This window comes from Sceloporus occidentalis, unplaced genomic scaffold, assembly GCF_023333645.1.
Source record: "Sceloporus occidentalis isolate IW3139 unplaced genomic scaffold, rSceOcc1.0.p SCAF_2, whole genome shotgun sequence".
NCBI classification, from domain to species: Eukaryota; Metazoa; Chordata; class Lepidosauria; order Squamata; family Phrynosomatidae; genus Sceloporus; species Sceloporus occidentalis.
The window spans coordinates 18480209-18492441 of record NW_028316982.1 but is presented as its reverse complement, the minus strand read 5'-3'; the positions used below and the strand labels follow the sequence as shown (position 1 = coordinate 18492441).

Sequence of the window (12233 nt, the reverse complement as noted above, 5' to 3'; positions counted from 1 at the left end):
GGGGGGAATGTATATGTATATATGTGTATATATGTGTGTGTGTGTGTGTGTGTGTGTGTATGTATGTATACACACACACACACAAAGATGTGTGTGTAAGCATATACATGCAGCGTTACACTTTCGGCTGCTCCACAGTTTGTGTATGCGTATATATATATGTGTGTGTGTGTGTGTGTATATATATATACACATACACACACACACACACACAAAGATGTGTGTGTAAGCATATACATGCAGCGTTACACTTTCGGCTGCTCCACAGTTTGTGTATGCGTATATATATGTGTGTGTGTGTATATATATATATATGTATGTGTGTGTGTGTGTGTATATATATATATACACATACACACACACACACACACAAAGATGTGTGTGTAAGCATATACATGCAGCATTACACTTTTGGCTGCTCCACAGTTTGTGTGTGTGTGTGTGTGTGTGTATGTGTATATGTCTGTATATATGTGTGTGTGTGTATACACACACACACACACACACACAGCTGGGTGTGTACACATATAAATGGCTTCACACTTTTGGCAGTACCAGTGTGTGTGTGTGTGTATATACATACATATACACACACATATATATATATACAAACACTCAAGCAGACAGATGTGTGTGTACATATATAAATATGGCATCACACTTTTGGCTGTGGCACAGTGTGTTTTTGTATATATATGTGTGTGTGTGTGTGTGTGTGTATATATTAACACTCATACAGACAAATGTGTGTGTACACATAAAAACGGCATCACACTTTTGGCTGTACCACTATGTGTATATGTGTGTATATCTATATCTATATATATGTGTGTGTGTATATAAACACTCATACAGACAAATGTGTGTGTACACATAAAAAAAGGCATCTCACTTTTGGCTGTACCACTATGTGTATATATATATAAGTATGTATATATATGTATGTATTTATGTGTGTGCGCATATATATACACACACACACACACACACACACACACACAGAGATATACAGATGGTGCATACCCCTTTCGTAAGTTGCTAAAAGCAGCAATTCTCACGATATTACGCGCTAAACAGTTACCTCATTCTTCACCCAGGAAGTTAAAAATGTTGCCGCCGTTCAGAGGCCCACAGAGCATGCGCAAAGCTGCCGATGCTCATAGGCCAGTACACATTGTATTGGGCTGGTGTGGTTATCCAATCTGCACTTGCCTCACTTTGCCTGAATACACATTGGCCGATTTGCAAAACCTCGATTCGGAAGGCCGCCCAGGTGTGAATGAACGATGCGATATGACGTGAATACGCATCGGCCAATGCGAACTGACCCTACTTCTGTGCCTTGTGTCGAAAGGTCCAAAGAAAGAATGAAAGCGCATGACTTAGTGTGTACATATCAGCATTGGCTTATGTTAATGTGGCTGTGTGTGAGACAATATGTGTAGAACTTACACATGTGTTAAGTATTAAATTTATTTAAGTGACACTGTTCTAAAACACTAACTAAGCAAACAAAATATTTATATTAATATACTACATTAAGCAGGAAGGGCATAAAGGGGGGGGGGGGGGTCCCAAGGGTGAAATGGTTGAAGACCACTGCTTTAAACATATTTATGTTGTTGGTGTTATTGTTAGCGTTAGCTACCCTCTAGTCTGCCCTGACTCATGTCAGCCCTGTGGATGAAACATCTCCAAGATCCTCTATCCTCTGCTGCTCTGCTCAGTTCCTGCAAATTCATGCCCATGATATCTCTGGTTGAGTCTAACCATCTGGCATGTGGTCTTCCTCTCTTTCTGCTGTCCTCTACTTTTCTTAGCATTATTGTCTTTTCTCATGAGTCATGCCTTCTCATGATGTGAGCAAAGTATGACAGCCTCAGTTTTGTCATCTTAACTTCCAGGGATAGTTCAAGCTTGATCTGTTCCAAACCCCATTTGTTGGGGTTTTTTATTTATTTACTTTTTGGCTGTCTATGGAATCCTCAGCACTCTTTTGCAGCAACACATCTCAAATTAGTTGATTTCCTCCTATCATCTTTCTTAACTGTGCAACTCTCACATCCGTACATGGTGATAGGAAATATGATTTAAATCATATAGGCCAAACTTTTTTAGATGTCCACGATTCTCTTCCTCTCAATTTTTTACCATCTAAATAGAGAGCAAAGAAGCTTACACACTTTGTTGACTTTTAAAAGTTCCCCAGTGAAGATATCGCAGTAATGACATTGAACTTTTTGCACAAGTTTCAGAAATGTGATATGGATGGACTGGGAATCACTCAGGTTCCTCAGTCACAACTTCTGTGAATGAGAAGAGCTTCCTTGGAGTTGAATTTGGTTGTTAGGAAACATGAGTTCCTCATTCACTCTACATGCAAAGGTCTATTTCCATTTCTGTGTCTTGATGGATCTTAGAGGGCTGGGATCAAAAGAATTGTAGGCAGTCTGTTGGCATAATTAGAGTTATTTGTTACTTTCATGTACTTTTCTCTGCTTAATGTAGTTCAGTCCCCAAACATATTTAGAGGCTGTTGCCAAACCATAGAAAACCATGGTTTCAAAGCTTCTACCAGAATTTGGAATGTATATTTTTTAAAGCAACTGCTCAACTTTACTTACTGTTTGAAGAGTGATGCCTTACTTTGTCTTTTTTACTATTGCTCTTAAAATACAAAAAGGGCCAAAATTATTCCTCAAATGCAACCTTTTAGGAGTTATCAGTACATTTAATGATTATACTAAAAGGTAATGACGCTGCCAATCATTGTACAGATTGGATTGGATTGGATCCCATATGGAAACCTTTTTTGTTTGTTTGTATGTTAATCATTTCACTTCATTTCGTTTTGAAATCTCTTTGAAATCTTTTATAAATAGTAGTGTTAAAATTGTTACATTCTATAAGCTTTAGTTTATAATATTAGCTGAAAATCTGTTACTCCAGGACATATTTTAGCTGCAGCCAATAGTATACATTATGCCCATATGATGCAAAGTATGTCTGTGTTATCTTTGTATTTGACCATGATGTATTTATAGATTCTATTCTGTCTACAGAAGAGCAGAAATCAATTAACATAAAAATAGCATTCAACTTTTCCTTTTCTTTGTGTTTTCCAATAACAGGATCCGGATTCAGGCTGTCAATGACATTGGAGCTGGTCCTTTTAGCCACTTCATTAAGGCAAAGACCAGGCCGTTGCCACCCTTACCTCCTCGTCTAGAGTGTACTGCAGCAGGTCCTCAGAGCCTGAAGCTGAAGTGGGGAGAGAGCAGCTCCAAACAACATGCTGCCGATGATATGGTGTACATCCTACAGCTAGAGGACAGGAACAAGAGGTAAGAAGGGGTGTAGCCATCTTGGCACTGTTCTTCTGAAATTTACCTTTCTCTCAATGAGAATGACAAAATACATGCTTAACTGATTTCTGTCTATAGGAGTTTGTGTGCATGTTTGGGGTAGGGATTTGTTTGTTGCTTTTTATATTAATGAGTTCATCCTTTCACTTGGTACTCAGAAATTGAAGAGTCTATGGTTTGGAGTGAAAGTGTCCCAGTATATTGATATTAGAATATATCTTTATAATGAATCATACCTTTACATCATTTAGTTCAGTTTTGTTGAATGTGACTGACAGGAACTAAATTCTCTAGCATCTCAGGTAGTCTTCCCCCCACCCCATAACTACCTGGAGTTGCCAGGGATTGGACCTGTGATCTTCACTATGTAAAGTATATACTCTATCTTTGAACTGCAATGCCTTGCTGCTTTCTAGACTTTCCAAAGTTGTGGAGTTGCCCTGATCCAAAGTGGGACAATTTCCCAGGCCTCAGAATTCAGCCTCAGAGAGGCTCTGAAGACAGCTAAGAGTTCTTCTTGCATTTTGAGCCTTGACAAGACAACTTCTTATCTCTCCCACCCCCACCCCCACCGCTCAAAGGTGATGTGATGACCAGAGGAATTATTGTAGAGATGTTATGTTATAATCAAGACCTCCCTACAGAAGAGGAGCAGAGTTGACACTGAGCATATGCTTTGGGTTTCTGAGCCACTGCTCATGATGCTAAATGATTTTGGATTTTCAGCTACTATAAACTTTAATAATTGCAGGCAAGTCTAGTATTTTGCATTCATGTTATGAGGGAAGGAGAGAACAGATTGGTCCTTAACTTTGTCCTCCATATATTTTGGACTTCAGGTCTCAGAATTTGCAGCCAGTATAAGAGTGACCAGGGACTTGCAGTCTGGAGGATCAGAGACTGAGCCCTGCAGTAATAATATAATACTGTACTAAAATCAGGGCAATGTGGGTCTATTGGTATAATACCCATAGAACAATCAGAGAAAACTCTTCAACATTAGGTTGTAGAGGTGGGAACAGGTTTCCTAGATGTGAAAGGAAGGGACTTTTGCATGTACAAATGTGTGCCACCATTTTCATCTAATTGCAAGGTTGTTTTTAGAGGAAGTAAATATAAGTGAGTCTGTCTTCTATGACACTTCTGCACTCAATAACACTGAAGCCCTGTTGTTGTTTTCTTTCTAAAGAAACACCAAGAGATATCCAATGAGTATAAAATCCCCTTGGAAAGTAGTGACTAATAAAATGTGTGCTTAGTCACAGAGCCATGCATGACAAATGTATGGTCCCTGCAGCATTGTTTAATTAAAGAGATTTACATTATTTTTCAACCTGGCAAGCTCTCTTACTTGCCCATACATTAAACTGCTAGTAAAAATGATGGTGAGAAAACAGGGAAAATTGAACTTACAACTTCCTAGTAAATACAGACCAAAGATCTCTCAGTGTCACTCTCTTTAAGGACATGTTCATTTAGGTTATCCTGATCCAGCTGTGTGCATTGATTAACAGCCAAAATTGTGGTCTGTTTTGCATTACACTTGGTAATTTATTATCACTTACAGCTATTGTGTAAAAATAATTAATGTGATATTTGAGAAGGGAGATTAGTGAACACCTTCCTGAGATTTTTCCTTTCAAATTCATATTTCTGACCAGCTTACTGGTCCTGCTGGGTGACTAGTAATAAACAAATGGTTTGTGTAACAATGCTTACTAAGGCCAAAATCGTTGCATTAAGCTGTGCTTTCTGAGTGAGTCCATTTGTTCCTCTAGAGATTATTGTCAACACTGTTTAATAGTAAACCTTTGATGTTTCAGGCAGGAGTTTGTATAGCTTATCTTGGAAATGCCTAAGATTAAACATGGGGACTTCTGCATGAAATGCACTATAATATGGCTCCTCCCTGCATAGGTTTGTTTTTTGGTTGCTTTTTGTACTTGATCTACCCTTGAATGAACTTTTGAAGTTTGCTTCCTCTTCCCTCCCCTACTGAAATCTGAGCTGTACGTCTCAATATAAAGGGCTATTGCATAGTTTCATTGATTGCAAGCCAGGATATTTGAAAAAAATTATTAATAAGGAAATGTGATGGAGTGTGCAGATAACAGATAACAATTTATTCATGTCTTCTCTGTAGGAAAATGGTACAATCTGCCCTCCGCATACACACCCTCACCGTACACATATTTCAGTTTATGCAGACGGCGAGAGACAAGGGACAAAATGAATAGCGGGAGTGTGCTGCCATTAAGTTAAATGGGACTCCAGCATACATGAAATTTACCTTATGTGGAGGGGTCCAGAATGGATTCCCTGTGTATGGCAAGGGTGGACTGTATTGGCATCTCTTGTTTCAGCTTGTGTGTGTGATGATTTCTCAGGAAACTAGCGGTCTGGTTCTTTGAATCACGAATACATTCTTTGTTGGAGCTTGCATGACTTCTTTATAATTGGTTTCCAGTTTATTGTATGTGGTAGTCTTTTTAAGTAGTAATAATGTAAAAGAATGCAATAATAAAAGTTAATTTCCAGACCATAATAGGATTTTTTTTTAAAAAGAGGTGAAATAAATTAATCTTGCAATATTAACACTTTCACTTTTGGTGGCAGTCATTAATCTTCAGGTAATTATGGTTTTTCCATTGAGCTAGTGCTGAAGTGATATTATTAACTAGTATGTAAATCATGGATTCCTCTGCCAGTTATTTCCAAATTCAAAGTTTTGTGGAGTACTTGGCAGTAAAGTTGTATCTACACTATTTACGCTATGCTCACTGACTATTAAAAGTGTGAACTTCAGAGAAATGTGCCAGATCTCTCAATAGACCATATCCTTTTACATGCAGAAGGTCCTATATGAGATCAGTTCTTAACACCCAGAGCCTTTCAAGGTTTGAAATGTAGCAAATTAATCTTTAGCATAAAAATTTGGGAAACCAATCAATTACTACAAACACAAATATTTCCCAGTATTGAATTAGTTAAGTTACAATTGATTAACTGATTATTTAAAATATTAGTTTGGGGACAGACCATGGGATATGCAGAAAGCTGTCAGTACTGACCCTTGGACATATTTTGTTCTTGGAACCTTCAAAAATGTTCTTCGTAGTTTATGACACTAGAAAGATCCCAAAGAAAAATGGGATTTACACACACACACACACACACAAATGTGGGAAGTTTATCAGACGATGTCGCAGTTGAAGTTAAACCCAACGTAAAGCAGAGAAAAACGGCAGCTTTTTACTTTCGGAACTTCCCAAAAGTAAAAAGCTGCGTTTTTTCTCTGCTTTATGTTCTGTTTAACTTCGCGTTATTTCACTTAGGGGCTCATTATGTGTGATAAACTTCCCACATTTGTGGGTTTTTTAAAAAAAATTGAATATAGTTTAAATCCTGATTTTCAGAGGGATCTCCCTAGTGTGATAAGCTTCTTTGTGTTGTTTTAAAGTACCCATCCCCCAACCTGCTCCCCCCCCCCAATAAACTAGAGAAACCTTAATGCAATTGCTATCTGGGGTAAGTGAGATATAAAAACTGTCAGAATTGAGAAGGATGTCCTAAAATATTTGATTTTAGCCTCTCTTGGGTGCCACTTCTCTCTTGGGTGATCACATCTTCACACACTTTGGTTTGTAAACGTTAGTAATGAATTACTGGTATATTAAAAGCTTGTAAGGAATTCTGTGTTTATTTCAGCTGGACAGCAAGTATAGCAATGAAGAGTTGGCTACAAAGGTTGGTCAAGGAATCAAGGATGACCAATTCCTAATTGGAACTTGTTTGGGAGCCTCTGAGCATTGGCAAACTGAATCATTGCATCTTTCTGTTTTCCCACTCAAATCATTCAGATTATGTGATCTGCAGAGAAGTATGATTGCAAAGATCAGTGGCATGGCACATATTTTCCCTCAATTCAGTGGGACTTACTTCTGAGATTATTTCTTTAAAATGAAAGACATAGGCAAGGATGGGAGGGTGTGAATTTAACTACCTAATATCAAATATCAAAGTTTATACAGTCAACCCTCCAAACATTCACATCCTCATCTCAGATGATAAAATGTGAAAAGAAACAACAATAGAATGAATACAGCAGAACTGAAAAGAGTCAGGATCACCTTATCTCCACCCCCAAAAGACACACAGGCCAGTAGTTTGGAGAATAGTGGTTTGCCACTGCCTTCCTCTGAAATATAGCCTACAACACCTGGTATACTTTAGCAGTCTCCAAGTACTAACCAGATCTGATCATGCTTTGCCTCCAAGATCAGATGGAATCTGATGCTGGTGAAACGTTAGGAATAAAATCTTCTAGAACATGGCCACATAGCCCAAAAACCTCACAAAAAACTATGTTGGTTCTTAGTTTTGTAGGTATCCTGGGATTTTAATTCTTCCTTCTTCTTTTCTAAATAATTTTGTTTAATCTTATGTTGCTTTTTGTATATTGTATAATATGTTTTTTAATATGTAAGTGCTCCCCAGAGTCATGGAGCACTGAAGCTAACCACAGTTTAGAAAACTAAATCGTGAATAAACACCACTTTCAATTCCCTTACATCTAAATTTTACCCTATTTACCCTAACCTCCACTTATACAGAACAGCTCTGTTCTGAAATGTATCTTAAAATTACATTCTAACGCATAGTTATTTAGCTATACTATTTCTGGAATAGTATTTCAAGAGAATAATGCATTTTCAAACTTTTAGATTACAGACAATTTTGTCTTACAGGCATGTTTTTGCCTTATTTTATCACGTTATTCTTTGTTTTTATGAATAAGAAAATAGTGTTGTAGATAATTTTTCTTGTTGCAGATACTGTGAGTCTCTCATTCTCATTATTTTGTCTGTGATGGTGTCACGACAGAAATATGTTAATGATAAGTTTTGTTTAACTGTCAACCTTCAATAAGCTCAGTTTTCTGAGTTGTAGGGAGGACAGTGCTAAGATCTGGCCTGTAACTATTAGTGTTAACAATTGAAATTCATCCAACATAATCAGGTTAAAAAAGAAGATCTGCACATCATGTTAATATGGTTAATTAGAATTCTGTTGTTAAGATACAAAGCAACTTTGGTATTGTGTTAAGAAACAAAGTAGTAAAGTTTATGTCCCAATAATAAAGTTGCATATTCTTGAAGGAGAGGTTATAAGCATCCTTTTTCTGAAAACATTTTATGTCCAGGCTTTCTGGGATGCTAAATGTAAAAGTAGATTGAAACAAAAAGATTTTATTAACCCAAAAATCAGTGTTGGGTAATACCTTGTTCACAAACCCTACGCAAAAGCTTTCAGCTTCTCCAGAACTCTTCATCAGGATGAATGGTACAGAAATTAGAGGATGGAAAAAGAGAGATTCTGGCTGGATTCAATGGCCATGTGTCCCCAGTTAGAAAGACTGATACATTGAAGAAGAAAAGTGTAAGGGTATCAATTTACACTCAGTGTTATTCACTGGGATGCATAGTTAATGTTCTCCATCTCATCTTGTTGTAGCACAGAGAACTACTGTATTCATTGCTTTGTTCAGTGCTCTCCATGGCAAATTCCTGTATTGAAACTAATGTTCAGTTTCCAATAATGGTGTAGCTATTTATGTGCTGTTTATAATAGTAATGTCATCAGGGCTTGCAGGCTGGATAATTATCAGCAGGTTCAGAGTAATGTCTGTTAGCTTTTGAAATAAAACAAGGGGGTCCCCTATTCCCATCTCCTCTGATTTGATCGTTTTAGCTACATGCCCCACTAACTGTTCTAACCGACTGACACAAACAGTTCCAGCTCATGGTTATTGTCATGGGTATTGTGAAGAGTAATCTTTTCTTATAAAGCTGCATAATGATAAAAGTGCCTTTAGAACCTCATAAATACCACATTTATAGTAATTACGGTGTGTTTTACAGGTATAAGAAACAAATTGGATTGTGCTCCTTGAAACATTGCAAACATTTTGCTTCAATCATAGATGTTTGATCTGTTTAACTGCTGCATTATTTTCAAAAATAAAAAAGAATTAATCATTATAATATGTGTTTGAACTAAAAAGAGACTGGAAACATCAATTGAACCCATCAATTGTAAAGAAAATGCAAAGTCTCAGGGTGTGTGTGTGTGTGTGTAAAGGTTTTGTCCTCCCTGCTCCAAAAAAAAGACCTGCTATTATTTTGGTCAATATTTGTAAAAGAAAGAAGAACAATCCATAGACTTAAATGCAAAGTATGAACTGAACAAATAGAAAAAGGTGCCTATCTATAAAGAATATTACAAATTAATTTGCATCATTTGTGTTTGTTGATACCCTATGTCTTGTTCTACTTTAACAGTTCCTGAAGAAGGCCATATGAGATGGCCAAAAATAGAGCTGCTTTTCTGTTATAAAAACATTTTTATACACAATGAGGCTTACCGCTCCTTCTCATCATATACATGAACCACCATATCAGCAGTGCTCCATAGTTTTTTGTTTCCATGTGTCTAAATTAGATAAGAGACACATGTGGCCATCAAGATATTGTTGGACTGCAACTCCCAGAATTACTCATCATCATTGATGCTGCTTAGGGCTGCTGAGATTTGCAGTCTTACCACATGTGTAGGGCTACATGATTCCCACCCTGGTCTGATACTTATCTCTGTATTGCATTTGCAAAGATGTATATAGCCTGTTATGGTAAATATGCTTTCAGTTCTGTGATATGAAGCAGAAGTACACAGCAAGACTTGGAAACCGATAATTTGCTGGCTTTGAGTGGGATTAGATAGGGGAAACAGAATAAGCAAGTTGTAGTCATCTCTGCTAATAGTTAGCATTTGGCTTTACAGGAATCAGCTTAATCAAGCCAGGTATTGTCATAGGGAAAGGTCAAAATGTTGTTGAGATTTGCCCGTGGTGCGTAAATAATGTATGCAATGGCACTGGAGTTGTTTTGTAATATAATACCTGTTACTCAGCCCTTTCATCCTCTGCTGTTGGTGTTTTCTCTTTTGTGGGTTTTCTGATTAGCTTTTTAAGACCCTCTCAGTTGTTGATCAAAATCTGGGGTTAAGTGGGGGTTGGTTGACTTAGATTTATGTTGCCCTGACCTTTTCTCCTCATTCCTTCTGTTGCTGCACTAATTACTTAGCTTTATCCACTGGCCTGCTGTGGAAATTGCTATGGGATTCTTAATTTAGCAGCAGTAATACTGTAATATTTTTAGTGCAGTTATGTTTTACAAATATTCAAAGTTCAAGACAGCTAAAAAAAATCTTTCACCAATATATTGCTTTTTTGAAAATGTAAAAATTTAAGTTTACCTGGACTTTTAATTAATACAGTTGATTGATTTATAGGGTTGAGATTGATCACTATTTTATGCAGATATATTTTTCATGTTTATGTTTTTTAATTATTTGTATTATGTTTATTTTTAACTAGATCAAGGGAAGTAATAGTGCCACTATATTCTGCTCTGGTCAGGCCCCACCTGGAATATTGTGTCCAGTTCTGGGCACCACAATTTAAAAAGGATGTGGAGAAACTGGAGCATGTCTAAAGGAGAGCGACTAAAATGGTGAAGGGTCTGAAAGCCATGTCCTATGAGGAACGACTTAGGGAGCTGGGGATGTTTAGCCTGGAGAAGAGAAGGTTAAGAGGTGATATGATAGCACTGTTTAAATATTTGAAGGGATGTCATATTGAGGAGGGAGCAAGCTTGTTTTCAGAGACTAGGACCCCGAACAATGGATGCAAGCTACAGCAAAAGAGATTCCACCTCAACATTAGGAGGAACTTCCTGACAGTAAGGGCTGTCCAACAGTGGAACACACTCCCTCGGAGTGTAGTGGATTCTCCTTCATTGGAGGTCTTTAAGCAGAGGCTGGATGGCCATCTGTTGGGGATGCTTTGATTTGGATTTCCTGCATGGCAGGGGGTTGGACTGGATAGCCCTTGAGGTCTCTTCCAACTCTATGATTCTATGATTATTATTATTATTAACCTTTATTTATAAAGCACTGTAAATTTACACAGCGCTGTACATACAAATTTTTTAATTGGACGGTTCCCTGCCCTCAGGCTCACAATCTAAAAAGACACGACACAAAAGGAGAAGGGAAAGGTGGTGGGAAAGGGGCCTCTCTAGTAGGATAATACATATAAAATACATAGCAATACAGGAAATGATTCAATAAAACAGACAACAAAAGAACAACAAAAAGCAAGTGACAATTATGCAATGCCTGGGAACGCTTCTCTGAACAAGATGGTCTTCAGCTCCGTTTTGCAGCTGGTTAAAGAAGAGATGGCTCTTGTTTGTGGGAGAAGAAGGTTCCAGGAGTGAGGGGCAGCGAGTGAAAAGGGGCGAATCCGGGATGGGGCAGAGGAAATCCTGGGCTGGGACAGCACACCTTGACTACCAGAACAGAGGGCCCTAGTGGGAAGGTGAGAAGAAATAAGGTCTGATAAGTAAGGAGGGGCCAGCCCATGGAGGGCTTTAAACGTGGACAGCAGGAGCTTATACTGAATACGAAAAGGGAGGGGGAGCCAGTGAAGGGATGCCAACACAGGAGAGATGTGGTCAGAGCGGTGGGCAGATGTGATAATGCGTGCAGCTGAATGAGAAAGAGGAAGCCCAGCCAGGAGGACGTTACAGTAATCAAGTCATGAGACCACTAGGGCATGGACCAGGATCTTGGCAGTAGAGGCAGAGAGATATGGTCAGATTTTGGCAATGTTGTATAAAAAGAATCTACAAGCCTTGGCTGTGGACTGGATCTGAGGGGTACACGACAGAGAAGAATCAAAGATAAAACCAAGACTGCGGGCTTGCTGAACTGGTTGAATAGAAATGTTGTCCACAGAGACAGAAA

General features: G+C 38.1%; 1 protein-coding gene across 4 annotated transcripts in view; it reads left to right on the top strand.

The window, feature by feature from the left end:
* FNDC3B (fibronectin type III domain containing 3B) overlaps positions 1–12233 on the top strand; it is a 396089-nt gene that overhangs the window by 332384 nt on the left and 51472 nt on the right. For all 4 annotated transcript variants that reach the window (XM_089508835.1, XM_089508837.1, XM_089508834.1 and 1 more), the window contains one exon: positions 3132–3344. In XM_089508835.1, the coding sequence (XP_089364961.1) occupies positions 3132–3344 (213 nt within the window). The remainder of the gene's footprint in view (positions 1–3131; positions 3345–12233) is intronic.